Source organism: Gymnodraco acuticeps, unplaced genomic scaffold (genome assembly GCF_902827175.1).
Source record: "Gymnodraco acuticeps unplaced genomic scaffold, fGymAcu1.1, whole genome shotgun sequence".
In the NCBI taxonomy this organism is placed as follows: domain Eukaryota; kingdom Metazoa; phylum Chordata; class Actinopteri; order Perciformes; family Bathydraconidae; genus Gymnodraco; species Gymnodraco acuticeps.
Genome location: NW_022990224.1, coordinates 1,506,323 through 1,530,219, shown reverse-complemented (window position 1 = coordinate 1,530,219; position 23,897 = coordinate 1,506,323). Strand labels below are relative to the sequence as shown.

Below are 23,897 nucleotides of genomic sequence, written 5' to 3'. Positions count from 1 at the left end.
TGGTTTTCTGTTATGTTACATTCATTGGTTCAACAGTGCATTCAACTAACAATAGCTAGATGCCACAAAATATAGTTCAATAGCAACACAAATGTTTTCAAACGTTTTTGAGCCATACTGGCAGCGCGACTCAATGGTTGTTCATGTTCAGTCAAACACTTTGGTCCAGGCTGAAATATCTCAACAACTATAGGATGGATTGTCATGAAATCTAATACAGACATTCATGACCTATTCAGGGTTAATCATAATGACTCTGATTCTTGTTCAAATACGTGCAAAACTAATAATGACATTCCCATCAGTCTCAGTCGGAATGGTTTAGTGTTGATTAGCAAATGTTAACATGCTAACAGGTTAAGCTAAAGGGATAAACATTAGACGTCATGCCTGCTAAATATCAACATGTTAGCATTGCTATACATGTAAGCATATAGCATAATAGCTTTGTTTTTGTGTTTGATTTTAGTGTTAAGTATAATAAACGTGCCTTGTGATTTCATCTAAATAAAATAATTTCCCTTGCTTGGTTAAAAAAAGACATTTATCTTCACACACTCCGTGCAGTTCACGACTCCACCCATCCAGCCTGACAGCTGGGCCCTCCGGTCCACATGGAACTGGTCACAATTATACAAACTTTGTAATTAGCAACAAACACACCATAAACATATCAATAACTGCTTGAGTGCAGAGCACAGAGAGGCATTAGAGCAAATGCTTTAATTTGTCTGCCAATTTGTTAATGGTGTTGGGTGTGATGAGTATTTGTTTGTTTTCAGCTTGAGGGTTTCAAAAAGGAAATCAAGTCTGAGTGTTCTGTTGTGTTGTTTAGTTCTTACCTGTTTGTATTCAGCCAGCCATATCACTCATAAATAAATAAATATATGGGGGTAAGAACAGACCAGGTACTGCCAATAAAAAGAGAGAGAGAATGATGAAGGAGCAACACAATTAAAAGGCACAATTCACAATCAAAGCTATCTGGACATGGTTGTTCTAAAGTTACATCTCATGTAAAAGGACAAAGTCAGTTCTTAAATGTTACTTCAGTTAAATTAAATCCGATAATTCATTAAATCAGTTGCTTCCTGCTTCAGCTAAAGTATGTCCAGTTAGAACACAGAAACAATACCAACTCCTCTTTCCAAGTTGCAAAGATATGTTTATGTGCATGATAGACAAGTTTTAATATATTTTCATTCAATATACTCTTTTAGGTATGTACATGAATGAATGTAAGATGTATACATATACACATAGGCTATAAGCACTTACACATTTTCCAGTCCTGGATTTGGGCCTGATCTGGACCTCTTGATTGTTCTGCCATTTTCTCTGCAGTTCCCCCCAAGAAAGATCGATCTTGATGCAAGGATATGTTTCAGTTATCAAACATAGATTTCTACTTAGTGTTATCCCTGTAAATAAATTACCTATGCCATTGGTCCTATCACAAAACAACACCAAATCTCAGGCTGGTTTCAGACGTGAAATCTGGTTACTGTCCACTAGAGGCCACTGTCATACTACAAACACATGGGCATTGAAAGCACAGCATATATTTGTCTTTCTGTTTCTCTCCTCAAAAACAGGAAAGATAACGTTAACTAAACTAACTAACTCAAACACATCTACAGAGTGCACAAACTGTGATCTTACCAACATCCGGGGGCACACAGTACAATGTGAACCTTTTATTCGAGGATGTATATTCACCACTGCTTGTATTTCCCATAGACTGTACGTATTTCCGCATGGAGGTGGAGACTTGAAGGGGGCAGGCCTGCTTGTGTTACGTTTAAGGAAGTTGCTCAATATTGGAAAGTTTACACATTGTACCAAACCAAACCGTGAGCAAAACGTTTGATATTGTCTTTCCTTTCATGGGTTTAACGGCGGATAATTAACACCCATAGCGGCGTTGTAAGTTGCACACCATGTTAAAATAACTGTCCAACAGGTTGTGTCATTATTTTGTCGTAGGATGAATAACTCAATAACTTCCACTACTTACATCCGAAACCTCAGTTATAGTTTGCGTCGCAAGTTGTCCGACTTTTTGGATCCCCAGGACAGATGGAAAGATGTTATTGTGTCGATACGGAAGCCGAGTGGGGAGTTGGGGTACTCTCAGCATCATGTCAGGTAGGTGAATATAGCTGGTGTATTTGCTGTGTTATTGTTTCAGTTAAGGTCGAGAATGCTAGAATATCCATTTATCTATTCGTCTATTTTCTTTATTAATATAATATTTCATATATGTATGTGATGTATTTGTTTCTCAGGAGATTTGAAAGGCTTGTGGCACAGGGGGAAAGTCCCACGGTGGCTCTGCTGGCTGACTGGGGGACCACCAACAGTACAGTGGGTGAACTGGTGGACATTTTGAAGAGTCACAAGTTACTGGCTGCTGCTAGTATCCTGCTACCTGATTTAAAACAAAACGGTATAATGATAATCCCAGGCTATGAAATAAACATGTAAGCCTATCTATGTATCATCAGTGGTCTGTTACATTTGAAAATATTTTCTAATTCTTAAATCACGAACTCTCAAAACATACATCATCCCCATCAAAACAGTTTTCCAATTAAATCAAATCAGTAAGTGATAGAATACATGCATTTATACTTCAATAATTTATCAGTTCCAGGTTTGTTACAAAAGCATGAATGCCATAGAGAGGGAAGAGACACCTCTTAATGGCAGATGTAAAAACATACATATTCTAATCATATATAAAAACAATCACCAAAGAGTAACATACTTATTGTTAATGACATTGTTGTGACATGCAATAAAAGCGTCTGTTTTCTGAGGAATGACATTATGACTTACAATACTAGTTTCAAAACAAAAGGGGAAAAGTAGGCCTACTACTATCTAACATCTACACAGAAATGAGCAACATAAAAAAAACGTATTTATTTTAAATTGTGTTGTTTAAATAATCTGTAGAAATGCCCATCTCAGTATCAACAACCAATTTAAGATATTAAGACTACTGCGCCATATCAACAAAATAACGTATTCAATGTTTTGTCCAGACACAGTGGAAGAGGATGTTTTACCAGAGATACAGCAGGCCTCTCCAGCAGTACAAACGAACAGCGCTGCTCCTACTAGACTCCTGGAAGACACAGAGACACGGCCACCAGCTGAGAGCTCTGTTCTGCAGACACAGATGCTACTGGAGAGCAGTGAGCCAGAACACACAGGTAACTGCACTTTAGTTTTCTTTCAAATGAAGTTAAATATAATTGTATTTAGTTATGTTTACAAACCCAACTGTTGAGAAGCTATAAATATGACATGTTTATGCATACAGAGTCCATCGTTTTTGATCTCTAAATAAGAGGAGGTTGTGATGCACATGGCACTAAACAATATGTGATTGCAAGTTGAATAGATTTTAAGAACACAGTTTTGAGAAAATAAAGTGCATGTTTTGACTTTAATTACACAGTTTAGAACTGCTCCAATACAAATAAAAGTACTTCATTCAATATCCAAAAGTAAAAGTAATGTACTTTATAAATTGTATGGTGTTCGCCTTTTAAAATATATTATATTTTACTACTATGAACATGTTTTGTGTGGAAAATGTTAATCTGCAGAGGAACCTAAGACTTTAGCTTTTAAATAAAATAAATAATTGGAATTGTAAAACATTGCAAATAATTGTTCCTGAGTAAAATAATTTAGTTCCACTACTAAAAAAAGCTATTTTATCTTGGTTCCTGACATCTATATTTCTACATGTACAGTAAGGATGCTGCTTCTATGGGAATGTGTACGTTTACTAAATTGACCAGCAGGTGGCAGCAATGAGAGCTCAACTACATAAGTTAAAATGAAACTTTTCTGTGTTCCTCATTAGGTGTCTCCAGTTTCCTCTACAATGAGCTGATGAAGATCACAGGCAATTTTGATGACCGGCCAATATCAGACGGCGGCAGCAGACTGGGAGAGGGAGGCTTTGGCATTGTGTACAAAGGTCTCCTAAATGACAAACCCGTTGCTGTGAAAAAGCTCAATCCTGTAAGTTTAAAATGTTTTATGGCAATATTATACTTATGCTCATTTTGCAAATCACAACATAACATACTCTCTCATTTAGATGGAGGACATCTCCCTGGAAGAGCTGCAAGTTCAGTTCAACCAAGAGATCCAGACTCTGAAAGTGTACGTTTTATCGTCTCTCTAAATCCTTGTTGATCAGGTTGATTTTGATGACTCAGTCACAGCCACCTCATAACCATTATGTTTTATATGCTAGAGCCAACAAGCTGTTTCTGCAGGTTCAAGGTTTTGTAAAAGCAGCCTGCGTTTAGCTTAGGACCGACAAATACATTCAGGTTGAATAGATACTTTTAGCCAGTTATTGTAATTACTAAATGGACAATGAATGGAGTTGGTCGATAAAGATATTGGTAAAATCGGCAATGCAAATACTTTTCAGAGTAGCTTTTTTGTGCGACCATGGGGTTTGATTAAAACTCAGCAAGCAAGGAAACCCTAACCCTAACCCTTGCTAGACATTTTTCTTTGAGGTCAACATAGATTCATTTATTTGTAATTACAGATCTGGTTTGATGAGACAGTTTGTTCCACAGGCTGAAACATGAAAACCTGGTTGACATGGTTGGATTTTCCTCTGATGGTCAGCACCCATGTTTGGTGTATCCCCTCATGGTCAACGGTTCTTTGCTGGACCGAATCGCTTGCTTGGTAAGCATCTCAACTTGCTTGCTTCTATCACCTGTGCTTTACTTTACACAGATTAATTAATTGTTTGCTTTTTTTCCATTCAGGATGAAAGCCCTCCTCTGTTCTGGCGACAGAGATGCTTGATAGCTGAAGGGACAGCGAGAGGCTTGGAGTATCTGCACAGCAACCATCATGTCCACAGAGACGTTAAAAGGTACATACAGTGAGGTGTATCTTCATTGTCATGCCTTTTAATTAAATGATCTTTTCCTAATATAATAATTAAACATTTTGGGAAATACAATTTGTTTGACTTTTTCAAAGAACTATTCTATTGTTCATGTTGTTTTTACAGTTCTGATACATGATACAGGATAAGTATTTCCCCCAGTTTTCTGTCTGTTTGCAAAGCTAGGTTTATAACAACTTTACAACAAAAGGATATGAGATGGGCTTCAATCTCCGTATTATTTTCAAAATGTCCGGTTATTTCTACAATTCAGGGCATAAAGATAAACAAGTTAAATGTCTTTATAACTGAACAAGCACTTTATATATATTTGTATCAATATATGCTTATTTAGTATACGAGCTCTAGTGAACTGGTACGTGGATGTTGTCAACGTATGGACAACATCAGGAAGATACGTCCCCAGCTGACACAGAAAGCGACGCAGGTTCTGGTCCAGGCTCTCGTCATCTCAGGCCTAGACTAATGCAACTCCCTCCTGGCTGGTCTACCTGCATGTGCCATCCGACCTCTGCAGCTCATCCAGAATGCAGCGGCTCGTCTGGTCTTCAACCTTCCTACATTTTCCCACACCACTCCGCTCCTCCGCTCCCTTCACTGGCTTCCGGTAACTGCTAGAATCCACTTCAAGACACTGGTACTTGCTTACCATGCTGCGAATGGATCTGGCCCTTCCTACATCCAGGACATGGTTAAACCGTACACCCCAGCGCGTGCACTACGCTCTGCATCAGCCAAACGACTCGCTGCACCCTCGCTGCGAGGGGGACCCAAGTTCCCATCAGCAAAAACACGTGGGTTTGCTATCCTGGCTCCAAGATGGTGGAATGAGCTCCACATTGACATCAGGACGGCAGATAGCTTGCACATCTTCCGGCGCAAACTGAAAACTCATCTCTTTCGACTCCACTTCGAGCGATAGATTTATTAACAAAGCACTTATATACTAATAAAGGACTGGCTTATCTAAAGCCAGTTGAGTAGCACTTGAAATGTTTGGCTCTATGAAACCTGATGTACTTATATGATTCTGTTTTCTTCAAGGTTGTGTCTTCCTGGTTGAATGTACTTATTGTAAGTCGCTTTGGATAAAAGCGTCAGCTAAATGCAATGTAATGTAATGTAATGTATGGCAGAGCTATGCTAGCTCTTTCCATTAATTGTGCTAAGGTAAGCTAACCTCCTGCTGTACTGTAATCTTTATTTTCTTCTTGTCAGTGCAAATATCCTCTTAGATGAAACATTTGTGGCTAAGATCTCAGACTTTGGGCTGACGAGGGCATCGGCCAAGCGGACGTCAACAACCATGATGACGGAGAGGATTGTGGGAACCCGTGCATACATGGCACCTGAAGCGCTAAGAGGACAGATCACATCAAAGTCTGACGTCTTCAGCTTTGGAGTGGTAGGCTTTCTGCACACTCCCAAAATGCATGCACACACACATTGACTGGATATTATGTCTGGGAAAAAACAACTGTAATGTAAAATGTAAAAAAAAACTCAGCAGTTTACTTAAGTGCAAGGTTCTTACAAAGTACTGACACATACATAATTGCAGGACATAAACATTAGCGTATACATTTCTTCACATTTGTGAAAATAGAGCTTTATGTTATGTAATGTATATTATTGCCTACAAATCAGTGAAGGGCCACAGCTGAGTATTAGTAGCTGTAAATATCAAACATATAATCCATTGTACGACATTAGTAGATTGTTTTATGGGATCAGCAGTGTGTAAAACCTCCTGACCTTCTACACAGTGCAGTATGTACAGCCTATATGTGTTATATGGACAGCTGTGCAAACACTACAGTGTCTGTGAAGCTACCTGGCACATGGTGGAGTACTAAAGGTTTTTGTGACATCCAGAGCCATGTGATTGACCCCATCTCTCTGCCATCTACAGGTGTTGTTGGAAATATTGTCTGGACTCTCGCCAGCGGATGAAAACCGCGAGCCACAGTTCTTGGTGAGCAGCACAAAAGAGGCTTTCTCTGTGTATCTATCAAGCTCAAGTTTATGATAACAGCTTACTCGAGATTTAACCTTTAATTAGTCAGGGCTCAGTATCAGTTGGTAGTCAAAGAGAGATTTGAATTAGTTTCACCTGTGCTGGGCAAAATGTACAGTATATGTTGGAGTGTCCAAATGAAAAGGGACACTAGAAATCTAATTCCCCGACATGATTGAAGCAATAATACTTAGTTGAAGAGGAAGCAATATAGTTTATCACTGCCGTAAGTCACATATAGCGCGATTTTTCATCCCCTCCACTCCCAGATGGAGGTGAAGGATGATATAGATGATGAAGAGGAAGATCTGACTTTGGAGGAGTTCCTGGACAAAAAGATGAGCAATTGGGAGATGAGCCAGGTGGAGAGTGTGTACTCTCTGGCCTGTAACTGCCTCCTCGACAGGAAAAACAGACGGCCAGTCATCAAACAGGTACAGTGGGGAGAGATAACGGCAGATATTTAAAGTTGAAGCTACTGTGCAACACTTTCTGTGTCACCTTGAGGGAAATACCTGTATAATCAATTCCAGGCGCATTGATAAGTCTGGTGGAGAAGGTCTCACCGTATCCCATAATACAACCACATCGATCAATGTCTTAATCTGTCTGCACCGCCTTGACTTCCCCAGCTTGGCTGTAGCTCTCCCATGATTCATCGAAGTATACTGAATATATAAATCGTAGGAAACATACATATTCAGTGTAATTTCCCTTAACAAGGTTGCACTTTAGTTTGGAAAAACCTTCAAACAGGACAGGAGTAAATAGTGAATTTGTTAGGGACTATTTTCAGCTGCGGATTTGGGTTTGGACAAGACGCTGCATAAGAGATAATCTTAAAATAAATAATGTTCAATTCCCCTGTTAATCCTATCAAAGGAACATGTTACTACATTTAACAGTGTGGCATGTTAATAATATTGTTAAGAAGACAATGTTTTCTATATAAGGTTTTATTCTCTGCATGAAAATGCTAAAAACTAAAGTGCATGTCTTTTTATTTGTAGACTGTCTATTTGAGCTATTCATTTAAATATATTTCTTAACAGGTCCTGTTGGAACTGAAAGGAGTTGTCAAAAGCATTTCACTGGATTTTAGAGCACAGGATTGAAGCATCCCAGAAAAGATCCAAGCTGTATGAGCCTTCTCACGTCACCGTGCGCAGAATAAATGTTACTTGTTGACTGTGACTGACAAAAAGTGTTGTATACAAAACACAATACTCAAATAAGAACTCAGTAATAAATGGCATTTTTGTATTTTATTATGAATGATTTACTATATTTCTAAGAAGTAGCTTAATTTACTTTTTTTCTACAGCATTTTACGAGATTGTTTTGCCAGGTTTGATATTTGAATGTCTTAAAAATACTGATAGTCTGTTCCGATTAGTGTCCACTTAATGTATTTATTGTAAAAAGAATAAAAGGAAACAGAAAATGTGTGATTTAAATATTTTATTTTTTCTTCGTTAAAAGAAAGATGGGTAAGAAAACAAATAAGACCGAACATGATTTTATTTTCTATTAGAATGACAAAGTATGAATATACAGGAAGTGATTTTCCCTTCAGACATGAGGTGAGCTAAGTAGTTTGCCTAATATTAATCAGTCGACCAGTGGATGTAGCAACATTTTCATCAAGGTATTAAGTATATTATTCCCTTTCCTATCCGGCTGCTCGGCTGCCCTCCTGTTTGGGAACCAGCAAAGTTGGAGTAGCTTCCTCTGAGTGAAATCTGAGATGTACTGATGGACTATTTCTGGAAGCACTGGGTCTTTCCACTGTGATCCTCACCAACACAGACTAGACTGTTTCTTAATCATATAGCATCACACAGCTACAATATGTACATTTACAGCACTTGCATAGAAAAATAAGTTTCTCAGCAGATGATTTTTTTCATGTAAACCACAGTAATATCAAAAAAGAAGTCAATTTTCCAAATATAAAATGCACTGTTAAAAGGAATCAATAGACACAAGTGGGATAACTTTTTCTGCTTTGGAGCACTTCATTGTGCAAACAGTAGGAGACAATTTCAACATATTAGACACAAACACATTAATTGACACAGACTTAAGGAATGCAAGTTAAGAATTCAAGCATGTGAACTCAGAATGTTTTTGTTTTTTTTATCATATTGGCGCAACTTCACATTAGTCACATTGACACTTTGTAAAGTCTCAGAGCTGGCAACAATGTGGAAACCTCACATTTGACTTTGTTTGGGCCTCTTTTAAATCATTGTGAATAGTTGTGACTGTACTAACATACATGAATATGCTTCCATTTGGCAGGCTACAAATGGAGAATTCTGAAGTGTGTCATTGCTCAGTTGTCCTTGGCGTGCATAGTTGGGTCTCTGGGGATGTTTACGGGCGTTTGAGGTTGTCGTCTTATTCTTTTAAACAAGCGTGTCAAATATAATTTCCCCCATTGCAGGAATGTTCCACTGTGGAACGTGCTCGGGGTGGAGGTGGTGGTGCTGAGGTCTGTTTAATCTCTCTCCTCTCCCTCTGGGGCGGGTCGGGTGATGCGGCGCACGCCCCTCTTCCCGGTGGGGCCTTTGGGCTTGGCGAAGGCCGGCTTGTGTGCATGCTGCTTGGGATGCACCTCTTCGTACAGGAAGTCACCGGTCAGTTCATCTCCGTTGTCGATCTCCAACTGGGAAACAGACCGAACATATGAGCAGATGCACTTGCAGACACAACATAATCAAAAACTCCTTAAGCAAAGCATGTTCTTTTGAAGTATTAAAGGTTCTACTTTGTGGTGACCATCTGTTTCGAATATCATCTTCGAAACAGAAAACACACTCTTTATACTATACTAAACAAATAACCTCATGAATTTACTTTTTAGCACTGAATCCACATCAGGAGGCAAATTGTCCCTTTAAAGACTCTTAAAACATTTACTCAATCCACTTTAAAAAGTTTTAAAGGTTTTGATTTTTAAGGGATTTCTGTCTCGTGTCTGAGATGTTCTCACTGGTTCAAAGTGAGGGGGATCCCTTAAGGAAAAGGTGATGTCATGTTGCGCAAAAGTAATGAATTAAGCAATAAATAAATGACAAATGTGACGGTCATGCTTCCCAGTCAAAAAAATCTTACCAAACTAGGGCATCAACTAATTATTTTTGCTTTGTCAATAAAAACTTCAATTAAAATTCAATATGGAAATAGTTCCATTTACAGTATAAACAGTGTAAAGTATTTAGGATGCTTGAACCAGTGAACTTGCAGCATTTTTCATTGAAAAGTATCCAAATAGTTGCTGAAAATGTTCCTGAGGGTGAACTAATTGTTGCAGCTCTAGATCAAACCAAACACAAACTGACCTAATCATTAATAAATTAAACATAATTATGTTAGTTCCGAATTCTAACGTTGATTGTTGCCTATTAATTAGAAATATTTTAAGAAATAATCAGGATTTAATGAAGGTTTTAAGGGCTTAAAGTTTGTGACAAAAAAATACGAAGATTTGTATGCCATAAGTATTTTATCATGATGGATAGTCTCACCTTTTTCTCGATCTCGATCTGGAGGTTGTGCTCCACCATGTCCACCAAGGGGTTTTTGCAGCTGGAATACAGCATCCTCTCTCGGATGCTACAGTTGTACCCGGGCATGGAGTAAATGAACACTGCAAAGGGAAGAAAAGACAATTAGAAAAGCAGACACAAAATATAATTCGAAACAACATAAGAAACATAGACGTATAGAAATAATAGAGTTGACTTTTCATAATAAGTTGTGAGAAACTAATCACCTGTGGACTCTAGGTAGTCGCCTTCGTGGGAATGTTTGTAGCGGAAGAAGTGGTAACGTGCAGATTCTTTAGGGATTCTCAGTGGCAGGTCTTTCAACTCTGTTGGCTCAGTGTTGGACAACCGAATCAGCTCCTTCTCAGCGTCTACTTCCTGTAGACAAAGGAATGGAAAAGTTACTCACGAGGTTGGTGGCATGCGCTTGTGACCATGTAGTTCCTGCTTGGAATTCTAGACAAATTAGGAACATCTGTGTGGGGTGAGTGAATGAAATCAAGCATTTCCCTCGCTCTGAGGTGGAACATTTACTATACAAATGCCTTTGTTAGATAAATACATCAAACACTCTGCTGTCTTGAGAAGCTTTTAGGATAACAGACAAAAAAGGGAACAGAGACAAAGCAGTGCCACAATTATTCCTTTGTACTTGGCGATGATCTGATCCGAGTTGTGACATAAAGCCTTTGAATTTCAATGAGAAGGACAAAGGCTTTTTGGGCAAAATGAGTAACTCATTGTGTCGGTCTGTAAACAACTCCTGACCAAAAACACCCTATCTCTCCCAGCAAAATGTAATGAAAGAAAAGAGACTTGATTTGTTTATCCAATTATTGATGGGGCAAAGGTCATAAACTGACGAATGATTTGCTCTTAAGGACTCACCAGTTGTACGTAGTTGACTCTTTTGTCCCTAAAACGTTCAAGTGCTGCAATAGCGTCTTGGTGGATAGGGAAGGCCACTCCCTGCAGAGTCTGCTGCTTGGTGTCCACGCTGATGTCCGTCTGCACCTGAACACATCACAAAAAACAGGAAGAGGCACTTCAGCTTCCTATCATCCTGCCATAGACACATTAATGAGACAATAGATAACACATAGGTGGCATTTATTATTACTTTATAAAGTACATTCAAAAAGGTCTCTTCACACACACACACACACACACACACACACACACACACACACACACACACACACACACACACACACACACACACACACACACACACACACACACACACACACACACACACACACACACACACACACACACACACACACACCACACACACACACACACACACACACACACACACACACACACACACACACACACACACACACACACACACACACACACACACACACACACACACACACACACACACACACACACACACACACAACTCTTGAAAAACATCCATTTCCTGTCAGGAGTTTCATGATAAAGAGTTGTGGATAAGTAAAATATAATAAATGTTTTTCTCATTTCTTGTCAACAGAAAGTAAGAAGTGCAACAAGCAGCTTGCTGGAGCATGATGATTAGGTGAGGTGCTTGTATCGGCAGTGACAAGGCGCCTCCACCAAATCAGACAGAAAACTGGAAATGCTGGCGGGGATTACTCTGATGGATTGCATCTATTTTTAGAGCTCTGTTCCCACAAAATGAAATGCCGTGCAAACATGATTGAGCCTCCGATGTAGCTACCTCGCATACCAAAAAGGATTGCGGGTCTTTTATCCATCTGCTTAGTAAAAGTCAGGCAGTCTCCAAAGCACAGCAATGATACATATTTTAAAGCCCCTTTTTCATCTAGGCGGTCCAGATTAATGGTATATTATCTTCCTTCAACAGCTGGTCAAGTGGGACGAGCACAAACCTCACTTCCCATTTGCTCTGCTGTCTTTAATTGAGCATACTTTGGAGAGGGAGTGCACTTCTCAAAGCACTTCCATATATGGTAAGAAAGACAGTTCTTGTTTGTGTGGTGAGGTCTGGAGAGCAGCAATTAGAAAAAGGTAGTTTCTCAAAAAAGCAGAACAGATCATTTGGGTTCATTTAAGGGAACAGCACCACAAAGTCCGAAGAGTAAAACTCCAGATGCCATGTTTCTGTCTGGTGGAGTCAGTGTGAACACCCCTGCAGCATTAGCAGGATATATTTCTTTATCTTTTCTCTGCCAACAACAAAGGGAAAGCACAGTGATACAGCTCACCTGTGCTTCACGCAGAATCACTGCTGAGTGCTCATAACTACAGAGAAACACATTTGCATGAAGCTCTCTCAAATATATATTTGAACACCGATAAAGAGCTCAGACATGCAAACAAACATATATTTCATATTCAGAGTACTTTATGGTCCATTCGTTTTGCATAATGTGTCTTTTGAACTGACATAAAAGAAAAAATACACCACAATAATACGTATTAAACGTTTAAAGTGACCGAATGGCAGCGATAAAAGTGACGAGTGGACTGTTATTCCACTGGTATGTAGCCGTAGAGCTATGTGCTGTCCAAGCCCTAATATATTCGTCTCCGCCAACATCCTGCTGTTCTAATGCATCAGCATCTTTTCTCTGTTGATACTGCCGGGGCAAGCATATGCACACTGGCCCTGCTGCTGACCTTGTGCTGTTTGGAAGGATGCATCGCTGGCCTCCATTGATATGACCTCACACACAGCAGATGTGTTAAGGAAGAATACTGCTGTGAGCTGCTATTTGTTCCCCCTCTGTAACCTCAGATTAAAGGATGACGTAGTGTCATTTATTTTAAGAACTGAGAACAAGCCCTATCCACAACAGCCACTTCAGAACGGACTCAGGCAATTCAACGTGTCAACATGCCATGGGTTATTATGTGACAACAAGCATGGGAACAAGAGCCAAGAAATTCAATCCAAGTGTGTTGTCTGTGTGTTTGCTTGTCTGTACGTGTGTGTGAGTGTGTGTGTGTGTGTTCGCACCTCATTCAGTTTGATCTTTCTCAGTTCCTCCTCTGCAGCAGTGAGGGGAAGGGGGGCAGCCTGGACTGTCAGATATTTCCTGTATCCACTCAGATTCATTTCGTCCTGGGTGGGCAAATAACAGCACAATCACACATCGTACAGCAATACAGTTTGACTCACTGGCACATCTTCTGTCCTTTTGGTTTCCATACATGTATTAGACTGAAGCTTAACTTTTGAGGGTTTGTTACTGAGGCTTAAGGGCATAAAAAGAGCTTTTCGCAAATGTTAAGGATTCAAGGATCATTCGTTGTCATTTTGACAGAGTTGCACGAACAAATGCAGTTGTAGCTTAGTGGATGATGTAAGAACAGAGAATAACAATGGTAGTAGTAGTATGGGTTCCTCTTGTAAAGACCTACCTTTGTGTTACCGAAAATCTCATCCTTGATGTGCCCGCCCCCAAACTCTTTCTTCAGTGTGGCTCTGGTAGCAGCATATAACATTTTATGTCGCACCTGTTGAGAATATGTAGAAAAGTGAAAGAATGTTTATCGTTTAGTAAAATCAAACATTCTTGAGCTTAAATCTGGCAGCTTCAGAAGATAACATATTTCCCTATTGATCTTCCCTTCTTGCTTTGTGCTGGAAAAGACATTTATGTTCTGAACATAATTAGAACTGTGTTAAGTGATTGATTATATTCTTGCAAACACTTTAGTTTTCTCTCAGCATTGTTTATATGATAAAATGCTAGCAATCTTCTTCCCTGCCTTTGTTGATCCTTTACTATGTTTCATAGCATTAACACCACCTGTTAATTAAAACTAAGTAGCAAAAAGGGAACCTACTTATAAATAAAACATTGAGCCTTGGCACTACTAGTGGTCGAAAACTCCTTAGGGTACCTTTAAATGCCCTCTTAAACACAATCTTGATTATAGGCTAAATAAATACATTTGACTTGAGTTGACTCAGTTTAGCAGCTGGTTGTGAAAGGATCATGCGACTTCCAGGCAAGCCTCGGCCTGCAGCGAGGTGCTTTGGAGAGAGGGCAGGAATGTTAAACTTGAATATGGCTCTCAGAAAGTGAATTTAAGTTAAATTGCAGTATGTAGTTACTTAGAGCGCCACATATACCCTACATGGCTTTGTCTGGCATCGTTCTCTCCTTGTAACATTCCTCTTTCCACTGCGACAGAAACAACATGTGTGTGTCTATTTGTCATGGTAATTTTGGATCGCAGTGACAACACCAAAAGTTTTTGATGGAACCAAATGACAATGACTTACATTGTATGGGACAAGAGCACAGCAAATGCAAAACACACATTTGCATGACAAGAAAACAACAATAGTGAAACACTGAGAGGGAGGATTTTCAGTCGAGAGATGAGAGGTTTGAACTAACCGTGTTATTTGGAGAGCACCATAATCTGCCTGTGTTTAGATTTTCAAGCGGTCTGTTGCCTACATTTATGCAGTACTGATGTGGTAACCCCACCCAACTGATGCTCAAAGCAGAGGAGGACAAAATGCTGTGAAGTTGCACTATATCTATTCTACTTGTATTTACTTGCACTATTTTATCAGTTGTATTGTGTTGCACTGTTGGAGCAGCCTGTGACCTAAGATGTGTGACATAGCTACACTGTAGCTATGTACAAATGACAATAAAAGCCTTGAATCTTGAAAAGCTATTCATCTAACTTTTCTTACAGTAGAGTTGTCTGGTGACCAGGCCAGGAAGATCCACTCGTAGCCCTGGTTGTTGGTGGAGTCCAGCCGGTACAGAATATAGCAGGGCACGTCGTCCTCCAGGAGGGGCACAACTAAGGAATCGTACTCCTGGTCCCACTTCTTTGATGCTTTCCCGGTGGTGCCCATAGTCAGCTGCTCTACAAAGCAGATGTGTAAAACAACACAGTCAGCAGTGCACAGATTTGTTAGTAATGTCAGCTTTAGTAGACGTCTGAGAAGAAGTACGAGTTAAGTGTTTTCTTGGCAGAAGGAGCTGTAAACAAACACCCTGGGACACTGCTCACCGGCCTCAATGACGACCTTTATGACTCGATATTGGTCTCCATTCCTGGCTTTGGCAAAGATGTCTTTCACATCATTACCCGCTGTGAAAAGACAGAAGGGTGTTAGTTTCTACGGTTTTAAACTGATGCCTGCATGAACTGCACGCTCCTGCTAACACGACTTTTTTCAGCATCTGATTAAAATGTTTCCACCTAAAAATGTTGTGAGTCTTACTAACCTGTGGACCAGGTTACCACATGTTAGACACTAAATAAAGCTTTATTGATTATATGTATCTTTATTAACATACATTTCTAAATAACCTATTTCCTTTTAACATACTTTTAGTCAAGCAGAACATTTTTATAAATTATTTGGTCATATCCTCATCAAGCAATAATGAAACAATTACTAAACGCACAGTAAAACACTTAATGTGTATTATTTGTTACAATGCGTAGAAGGTTGCATGGTTTCAGTAGTACAGATGAGAACACAAACCACCTTTGAACCCAAATACAGGCACAATACAAATATCTCTCTGATATCAGGAAGCAAGGAACAATTCCCTATAACATAGACGATGTGGTCAATTGTCAAATACCATAATTTATTACACAGCTTTTCTACGGCAGTGTTATTATTCAAACACAGGAATTTAGTTTAGTTTTATCTACATGTTAGGTGTGGAGAGCTATAAACATGTATGTGTAAATAATAGCAGTTTGACCTAGACTACACCCTGCATACGCCTCTGCTGCACACATGTACATAATACGATTAGTCTGATATATACTTGACAGACTTTGACAGGTGAGTTAAACAGACATACCAACAAAACAACTGATCATAGTTTATTTAAGTATCAACTATATACGAAAAACCAATGTCACACGGTGGCCTGGGGTTAGAAGGGACATTTATAGTCACAACACATCTGTCTGTCATATAGCCTGTCTCTTATTAACTCACATAATTTGCAGGTTGCTTTACCTCAAAACAGACAAGCATTTCCGCGCCATGTTTAACAGGATGTCACGCCTTTTGTCAAGACTATTTTTTGTCTACCAGGCCAACAGTTTGTTTAAATGAAGGCGTCGCCCATCCATCTAGAAAGATAAACTAACGTTGCAGGATTACAGCTTTATACTGAGAAGCTAATGCATTTTGCAACATTGTAGAGAAAAAAATGGAGTAGCACTAGCCGTGATTTAGGTGGCTCATGAACTGGCTAAATGCTCAGGGATTAAAGCCTTAAAGTGCCCAAACAGGGCACCGCTGATCATCAGACACAGCACGATAGCTCACAGCTAGCTAGCTAACTTGACGCTAGCTTCTGGGTACAATGAATTGTTGGAGGTACTTAACGCTCACCCGGGAATGGCACACACGCACAACACAAGACATAATGAAAGAGACATTGAAAGCAGGGAAACGCATCTACCTTGAATGCCCGTTTGATGTGACATTGTGTCTTTCGTCGGATCAAGAGCTGATACAGCTGTTCAGGCGAAACCAGGGCAGAGAAACAGGAAGAGAACTACATGCACAAGAGCCGCCCCCCGTGTGACGTCATCAAGATCTAAATGACAGGACCTGGTCAAACAATTGTAATATATTTTATAATGACTAAATTATAATATATTTTATAATTAAACAATTATCATATATATGTTCCTTTTTTTATTACCATTTCTTAATAGGATTAATATTATGAAATTATAACGTAAGACCTAAATCTGTTATATGACAATTATTATGTTTAATAGTAAGAGAAATAAACAAAGTATTAATGTTCATTTATTTCCACATTTATTTATTTCAGTTTTTCTTCAAATGTATTTATTCGTGTATTTTTTGTATTCCTGTATGTATTCCTTTATTTATACATGTATTGATGTTGTACTCATGTCATGTTCTGTCCTCCATACCTGTATGCTCGTTGTGTGCACAAAGGTACATATTTTGTCTTTTGCTATGCTGATGTTACATCTGGAGAAATTATCCCCACCACTTTTTCTAACAAAGTGACGCCCATGATAACCCACATCTGCTTTTAATGTCACATGATCAAATTGACAATATGTATTCTTTTATTCTATACAGTGGAATTCAAAAATATTAGATTGGTTCTTTATATATTTACCAATAGGCTCAGGGTTGGAACACGATTAAAGCAAGTCAGTTATTTGTTCACTCTTAAATTCTGATCTTTATTCACGTAGATCTATATGTCCTGCTTTCATGGCAGCAAATCCTATTGGCGTGAAATCCTGCAACATCTGGACGCCACCGGGCTTCCTGCCTCTGCCATATGTCCCTCCCACTCCTCGGTAAAAAAATAAAAATATGGATAGATTTGACAGCAGAACAATTGTCCTCATCCTGTCACCAGAGGGAATCTCAGGAGATGTGTCACAGCTGGAGTCACACCGGAAATAATGTGAACCGGTCTTCAAAATAAGGGTTTTATTTATTGTCCTAAAAAGATTGGTGCTGTAGTTTAAACTGGCATACGCATGCGTAGCACAGTTCAGAGTTCAAATGAATGATTATAATGTTGAACTACCTCAAAGTGAATGCTATTAAGCTACATTTTATTGAGACATTTATGTGTCTTTACATACAGTCTTTGCTTTATGCATTGCTGATATTCACAAGGCATTATGTTAACTGTAGAAATAAAAAGCTTTAATAAAAAAAGAGCCACATTTAAATGTTCTAATGTTTATTTCAATAAAATGGCAAAACAAAGAACCAACACTCGTTTATTAACGGAATGTCAACCTTTAAACAACAATATACAGGCTGTGTGTGTGTGTACCTATAGGCCTACAGCAAACATCATAATATAATCATAATAATAATATCAATAATTAATTGCATTTTATCTTAGTACTAAAATACTAAATTATAACAAGCATATGTGAAACCCAAATAAAATAAAATGCATTAAAATAAGTAAGCACATGCCAATACTGTATGTATCTATGTAGGTTAATTGACAAACTTTTGTTATCACGTTTTACTTTGAAATGTGAAAGCGGAAGTATTATATTTGAACTGTCTCTTAACGCTGGTGAATAATGTGTTGGCTACATTGCGTTGCACAGATGCTATGCGTGCTGTGTGGATCCAGCCATCTCCATCCTCTGTACAGCAGCAGCGTCCCGTTCACAGCCCAGAAACAGCACCGCCCGGCGGGAACCTGCTGACGAAGCACCGCCCGGCTCAGCTAGCCCGCCCGGCGCATGGACGCTCCAGCACAATGGCAGAGGATTTGGGGATGCCTCTGTCGTATACCAACAACAGGTCGCATGGATAATCCCTCCACAAAAACCCTCCCGCATCGTTTCGTTTTTGGGATGATTAGAGCGCCGCTGTCGGCTTGATGTGACAGGAGAGCCGTGCGGGAGCGGGGCGTCTTGTCCCGGCTGTCGACTGAAAGCAACAACGGCGTGGAGCAGGTGCGTTCATGACGCTGATCCACCGCACATGCACACATTATATTACCGAGTTGCAAGCAGGTAAGGTCTGCACGAATTTCGGCCGTCCCAGATGTCTCTTGGAGCACCGATATTAAAGTTGTGTAATCAGATAATTCCAGTCAAGCCTGTGTTATCTGCGAGATGCGTGAGGTCGGCGATGTGACATTTGGCGTCATCGCTGTTGTGACATTAGAGGGGATGTGTGTGGTCACAGACTTATGCTCTTTACACGGTAGTCCATTCAGGAATTGACAGATTTGTCCCGAATTGACGGACCACTCAGTGTATTTCCTGCAGGCAGCACTTAGGTCTATTGGGCCAGTAATTTACATGGTTTAGGAAAAGCCAGGGAGTTTAGAGCATGTACCCTACCATGAGCAAGATCATAATAATGATGATTAGGATATCAAAGTTCTTGCAGATTCTACTGCAATCTCAAATGCATATCCATCATTGTCAGCCCCCAGGTTGATGAGTCCTTTTTGGGTATTATTTGCATGTTTTCTTCCTGTATTCATGGGGGTCCTTTGGGTGCCAGCTGAGTCCCTCTCCATGCATGTTTGGGACTCTGCACTGGCCTCAAACTGGGTACAGGTCCCATGTCACAACTGCCCCTCTTAATGTGTATAATGGGATAAAGGCAGAACATTGATTAAGTGTGTATGGAATCACTGGTTTAGCAAGACCCAAGGTGGCAAGATAAAACAGGATGCTGGTGAAATGTAATAGCCACATGGGGGTTTCACTTTGGCAGCTCTATTTCTGGAGACGTTACATCATCTAATATTCCCACTGTGGGGTATTTTGGGAAGCTGTGTCAAAGCAGGGAACTGGTTTGGGGAATTCAGTCGAGCAAAGTCAGACCAGTCACAAAGGGCTACAGCGAGGGAGTTCAGAGTGAAGTCGATGGGTGTCGTGCTTTAAGAATACAGGGGGGGGGGACTGTTGGGAAGTTACTCCAAGCGTTGCCTCTGCTTGGCAGGTGTTCCCCAACAGAGCATAAGTGTAATGCTGCCACACTTTTTCTGAGGTGAGCACAGAGTAGACAGGCTGAGAGGATAAGCCTTTTCAAGAGCCAGCGCTTTATAGCTAAGCACTTCAAGATTCTACCTTATCCAGGTATGGCACTAAACTTCAACCTGTTTTTCTGACTGAAGAATTTAGTTTAAAAGGCTTAATCTTTGTTCAGCTTTTTGTTAAGTTGTGAGCTCAGCTAACAACCTGTTTTCATGCACCTGATTCTTTGCTGTCATGGCATCCCCATCCAGACGGCTCAAGCCCTCTCTGACATGTTTGTGTGATAATCTTTGCGTTGACGTGAAAGCCTGTCTCTGCACTAAGACATCTCTGTGTAGGTGCATTATTGGCACTGCTGCTGCACAGAGTTGTCTGAATTTAGCATAATCTCACAATCTCTCCCAAACCTCAGTTACACTCAGAACACTAATCTCAATCTGAGGGATGTTTCACTCTAATCTGCCGTGCTGATTTGAGTATAATGTAATCTGACTGAAATGTGACTTTCTCTCTCTCACCCTCTCACCCTCTCTCCCTCTCTGACTCCCAGGTGTAGTGTGGCTGGGGGGCTCAGCAGGATGGAAATAGATGCCCGTTTCCGCTACTATTTCCAGCACCCGTGGTCACGTCTCATCGTGGCCTACCTGGTCACCTTCTTTAACTTCCTCATCTTTGCGGAAGACCCCATCTCTCACAGTCAGACAGAGGCCCATATGATTGTGGTGGGCAACTGCTTCTCCTTCCTGTTCAACAAGTACCCGGGCCTCGAATGGAACGCCCTGAAAGTAATATGCTGGATACTGGCCATTATCACCGGCATGTTAGCTGGGAAGTTTATATTCCACCGCCAGCTCTTTGGTAAGTCATGCACACATTAATGCAGGGGAATGTGCAGAGTAATGGCTTTACTGACGGAGGAAACATTCCTCTTGAATGTTTTTTCTGGCGGGTGTCATCAAGCACCTTACACTCATTTTCCACATTTCTCAAATATTAATGCAATAAAAGGCATTTCTCATGTATTAACAATCGGCTCACATCTTCATAATTATGCTCCTGCACCCATTCCTCTCCCTCATAAAACTCTCTTTGACTCACTTATCATTAGAACTGGGTCAAACTGTATTTTTAAATAGTTTCATTTCTCTCTAATTTGTATAGGGTTGCAACTACCAGTCATTACATATATTAAAATACATTATCACCATTTCTAAATTCCAAGTTGATGCTATTCGCTTAATATGTTGGATCAACACTGTAAAACCTCAAAATAATCAGTCACTGAAGAAGAGAAAACACTCGTAGAAGTCTTACTTGGTTTTATGGTCTATTTGTCCTGCTTTTTATCTGCTCAGTGGCTCTCTACCTTTTTGGCGCTTAACCTTTTGTAACGGTGCACAACCTACTCACACCCACTCTACCCTTTTAAGATGCATATGCAGAGTGAACACCAAGAAAAAACAAACAAAGCACCACTACTTTTATTCAAGTTGTTATGTTTATTTGCGATAGGAAGCTTAGATATGAGAAACCATTCCGGGTCTTTAAATTTAAAGAAGTGAGACAATAATGAAAATTCAGATTTATATAAAGAAAAATAGGGAATGCTACTTTTGAGAAGAAAAACAAGGGGATGTTGAAGTAAAAAATGGGGTGCTCTTTAAGGGTAGGGCAAATAGTCAAGTAAAAACAAAAGAAAAGCATTCATACTATCAGGACTATGATATCATTAAATTGAATGCAACCCATATATGTGTTTGAATACACACACTTTCCTGCTATGAAAGAGCCTCTGAAAAACAACACCTGTCATATTTGAGGTGTTTCAGTCGTTGTGTTGCTCACTTCGTCGACCTATCACACCTCTTTAATGCATTTCCTCTTATTTTTCACCCCTTTGCCATCTTTCTCACTTATTCATACAAGCCCAACCTCCTCTCTCTTCTCACTCTCTTGACAGCCTGACTCTTTCCATTTACTCTCCTCTCATAAGGCCGTGACTCCAATCTCATCAGCCCGTCATTTGTTTTAAACAGCTTCCTATTCAACTCATGCATTTCATTTCCTAGTCACTTCACAACTCACTTAGGTGGGATAATATTGGCCACCCTGGCTTATCTCCTTGGTATGAACCATAATTGGAGGGCAGAGAGAAAGATCGAGAGGGGGGTTAGTTCCCTGAGTGATCATCTTCTATGAGCATAAATAGAAAGCCATGAGTGCATAGTAGGGGTGTAACGGTTCACAAACATTTCGGTTCGGTACGTACCTCGGTTTTTTGGTCACGGTTCGGTTCGGTACGTTTTCGGTACAGCAGAATTTTTTTTTCACAAAACAAAACATATATATATATATTTTCTTTATTATTATTAAACTGTGAATAATGTATTCACTCAAATAAATACAAAATATAATAAAATAAACATTAAGGTGCAGCATTTCGAAGAACTGAAATAATCTGTATTTGAACTTTACTGTAGGCTACTAGTACTCACAAAACATAAACTATTAGTTTTGGGTTTTTAATTATTATTAAACTGTGAATATTCACTTAAATAAATACAAAATATAATAAAATAAAAATTAAGGTGCAGCTTTTCGATGAACTGAAATAATCTGTATTTGAACTGAACTGTACTAGTTCCTAAGCAGCCAGTTTGACATTAGGACTTGCTTGTCATTGTATTTTCATGTTTTTTTTAAAGAAAAATGAACTTGTCCACATTGCTTGCTGAAAGGGCAGATCTGCTGGCACTAACAATGTCTCCTCCTGTGGAGAACACCCTCTCTAGGGACAGAGGTAGCAGATACAGCCAGGTAGCGCTTTGCTAACATGGCAACATAAGGATATTTGGTGTTTGTAATAGCGTTGGCTCGGTCTGAACTCTCTGCGAGTGGTGGAGGCTTAAATGCTAGTGGGAGTTGGGTTTGCACTTCAGTCTTTTTTCTTTTGGTACCGGTGATATTCACGTTCGGGTGATGCCTTTTCAAGAGTGTGCAAGTTTGATGTATTGCCAGCCGCGGAACCAATGTTAGTTGAACAATGCCGACAAACAGCTTTGGTTCGGTCCACCTGTCTTTGTCCTTCATCCTTGTACGTAACTGCGAAACCAAAATGTTCCCAAACCGGAGACTTCAATGATGCTGGAGGATTTTCGAGCTCAACTTTATCTGCGTTCGCCATTAATTTTCGACAGTTCCTCAAATTACTGACTACATTTGAACGCATCCCTCTGACCAGCTCTCATAGTATGCCTCTCATCCAATGAAATGACTTGCTCGCTCTATGACGCGTTGAACCCAATGTGAGAAAATTACTCTGAATGCTGCGACGCAGCACCTGAGATTACTTCCAAAAAATTGTTCACGTTCTCAATTTTTTTACGTTTAACGTTATATTCGTTCGGTACACTTCGGTACACACCTGTACCGAACCGAAGGGCCCGTACCGAATAATTTCGGTACGGGTACGTGTACCGTTACACCCCTAGTGCATAGTGACATGATATTGTGCAAATACAGAAATGGAAAATAGCTTTAAGGACACATGATTTTCCTGCAAATGGTGGACAGTTGCTGGAAGTGATAATCACAGCTGTTCTGTCTCTCCACATAGGGTTATTTGATCCTGTAAACATACAGGGTCTTTGGATTAAGTTAGAGAGGTATATTTGGTATAGTTTTATGTCGAAATATGAGACAGTCACAAGACAAACATCTGAACTGCACCATAAATGTTTTGGTCCTAATAACAGGGTCACCAGTCAGGCAAGGTTGAGAAACACTGATCCATGATGTCAATAAATATAGAAGAAAATGGTAATTTTACCCAAGATACATAAGAATAGTTTTATCTATCTATCCATGCAGATAT

General features: G+C 39.7%; 3 protein-coding genes and 1 long non-coding RNA gene across 6 annotated transcripts in view; 2 read left to right on the top strand and 2 right to left on the bottom strand.

Annotated features, from left to right (window-relative positions):
- Nucleotides 1-488: 488 nt before the first annotated feature.
- On the bottom strand, nt 489-1,754 carry LOC117547840. The gene is made up of 4 exons (XR_004569248.1): nt 1,663-1,754; nt 1,279-1,365; nt 843-911; nt 489-620 (listed from the first exon to the last, which is right to left on the bottom strand). It is a non-coding gene; the product is annotated as an uncharacterized LOC117547840 (long non-coding RNA).
- A 24-nt stretch (nt 1,755-1,778) lies between these two features.
- Nucleotides 1,779-8,437, top strand: irak4 (interleukin-1 receptor-associated kinase 4). Of its 2 annotated transcripts, none has more exons than XM_034218717.1 (11): nt 1,779-2,148; nt 2,289-2,449; nt 3,057-3,221; nt 3,884-4,044; nt 4,124-4,188; nt 4,620-4,734; nt 4,818-4,927; nt 6,182-6,368; nt 6,876-6,938; nt 7,250-7,414; nt 8,033-8,437. In XM_034218717.1, the coding sequence occupies exons 1-11, from the start codon at nt 1,988-1,990 to the stop codon at nt 8,093-8,095; spliced, it is 1,416 nt and encodes a 471-aa protein (XP_034074608.1). In that variant the 5' UTR covers nt 1,779-1,987; the 3' UTR covers nt 8,096-8,437. The 2 variants fall into 2 exon arrangements, with proteins under 2 accessions (XP_034074608.1, XP_034074607.1); XM_034218716.1 differs by having other exon boundaries at nt 1,782-2,148; nt 3,051-3,221.
- A 46-nt stretch (nt 8,438-8,483) lies between these two features.
- On the bottom strand, nt 8,484-17,092 carry twf1a (twinfilin actin-binding protein 1a). The gene is made up of 9 exons (XM_034218718.1): nt 16,963-17,092; nt 15,539-15,619; nt 15,213-15,391; nt 13,916-14,011; nt 13,512-13,616; nt 11,423-11,548; nt 10,762-10,912; nt 10,514-10,635; nt 8,484-9,651 (listed from the first exon to the last, which is right to left on the bottom strand). The coding sequence occupies exons 1-9, from the start codon at nt 16,985-16,987 to the stop codon at nt 9,484-9,486; spliced, it is 1,053 nt and encodes a 350-aa protein (XP_034074609.1). The 5' UTR covers nt 16,988-17,092; the 3' UTR covers nt 8,484-9,483.
- Nucleotides 17,093-18,593: 1,501 nt separating this feature from the next.
- Nucleotides 18,594-23,897, top strand: part of tmem117 (transmembrane protein 117) — a 45,718-nt gene continuing 40,414 nt past the window's right edge. Inside the window, exons 1-2 of one of the 2 annotated variants that reach the window (XM_034218744.1) lie at nt 18,594-19,045; nt 20,574-20,881. In XM_034218744.1, the coding sequence (XP_034074635.1) occupies nt 19,014-19,045; nt 20,574-20,881 (340 nt within the window). In that variant the 5' untranslated portion in view covers nt 18,594-19,013. The remainder of the gene's footprint in view (nt 19,046-20,573; nt 20,882-23,897) is intronic. The other variant, XM_034218745.1, reaches the window with a different exon arrangement.

What these genes read in the sequence shown, in the direction of transcription:
- irak4 (XM_034218716.1), top strand. Translation starts at nt 1,988, where the DNA reads ATGAATAACTCAATAACTTCCACTACTTACATCCGAAACCTCAGTTAT. An exon ending in TGGACCGAATCGCTTGCTTG is followed by an intron (nt 4,735 to 4,817) that starts GTAAGCATCTCA and finishes TTTTCCATTCAG; the next exon opens with GATGAAAGCCCTCCTCTGTT. An exon ending in GACGGCCAGTCATCAAACAG is followed by an intron (nt 7,415 to 8,032) that starts GTACAGTGGGGA and finishes ATTTCTTAACAG; the next exon opens with GTCCTGTTGGAACTGAAAGG.
- twf1a (XM_034218718.1), bottom strand. Translation starts at nt 16,987, where the DNA reads ATGTCACATCAAACGGGCATTCAAG. An exon ending in GGTCACCAGACAACTCTACT is followed by an intron (nt 14,012 to 15,212) that starts GTAAGAAAAGTT and finishes TATTCTCAACAG; the next exon opens with GTGCGACATAAAATGTTATA. An exon ending in GAAAGATCAAACTGAATGAG is followed by an intron (nt 11,549 to 13,511) that starts GTGCGAACACAC and finishes TGATGTGTTCAG; the next exon opens with GTGCAGACGGACATCAGCGT.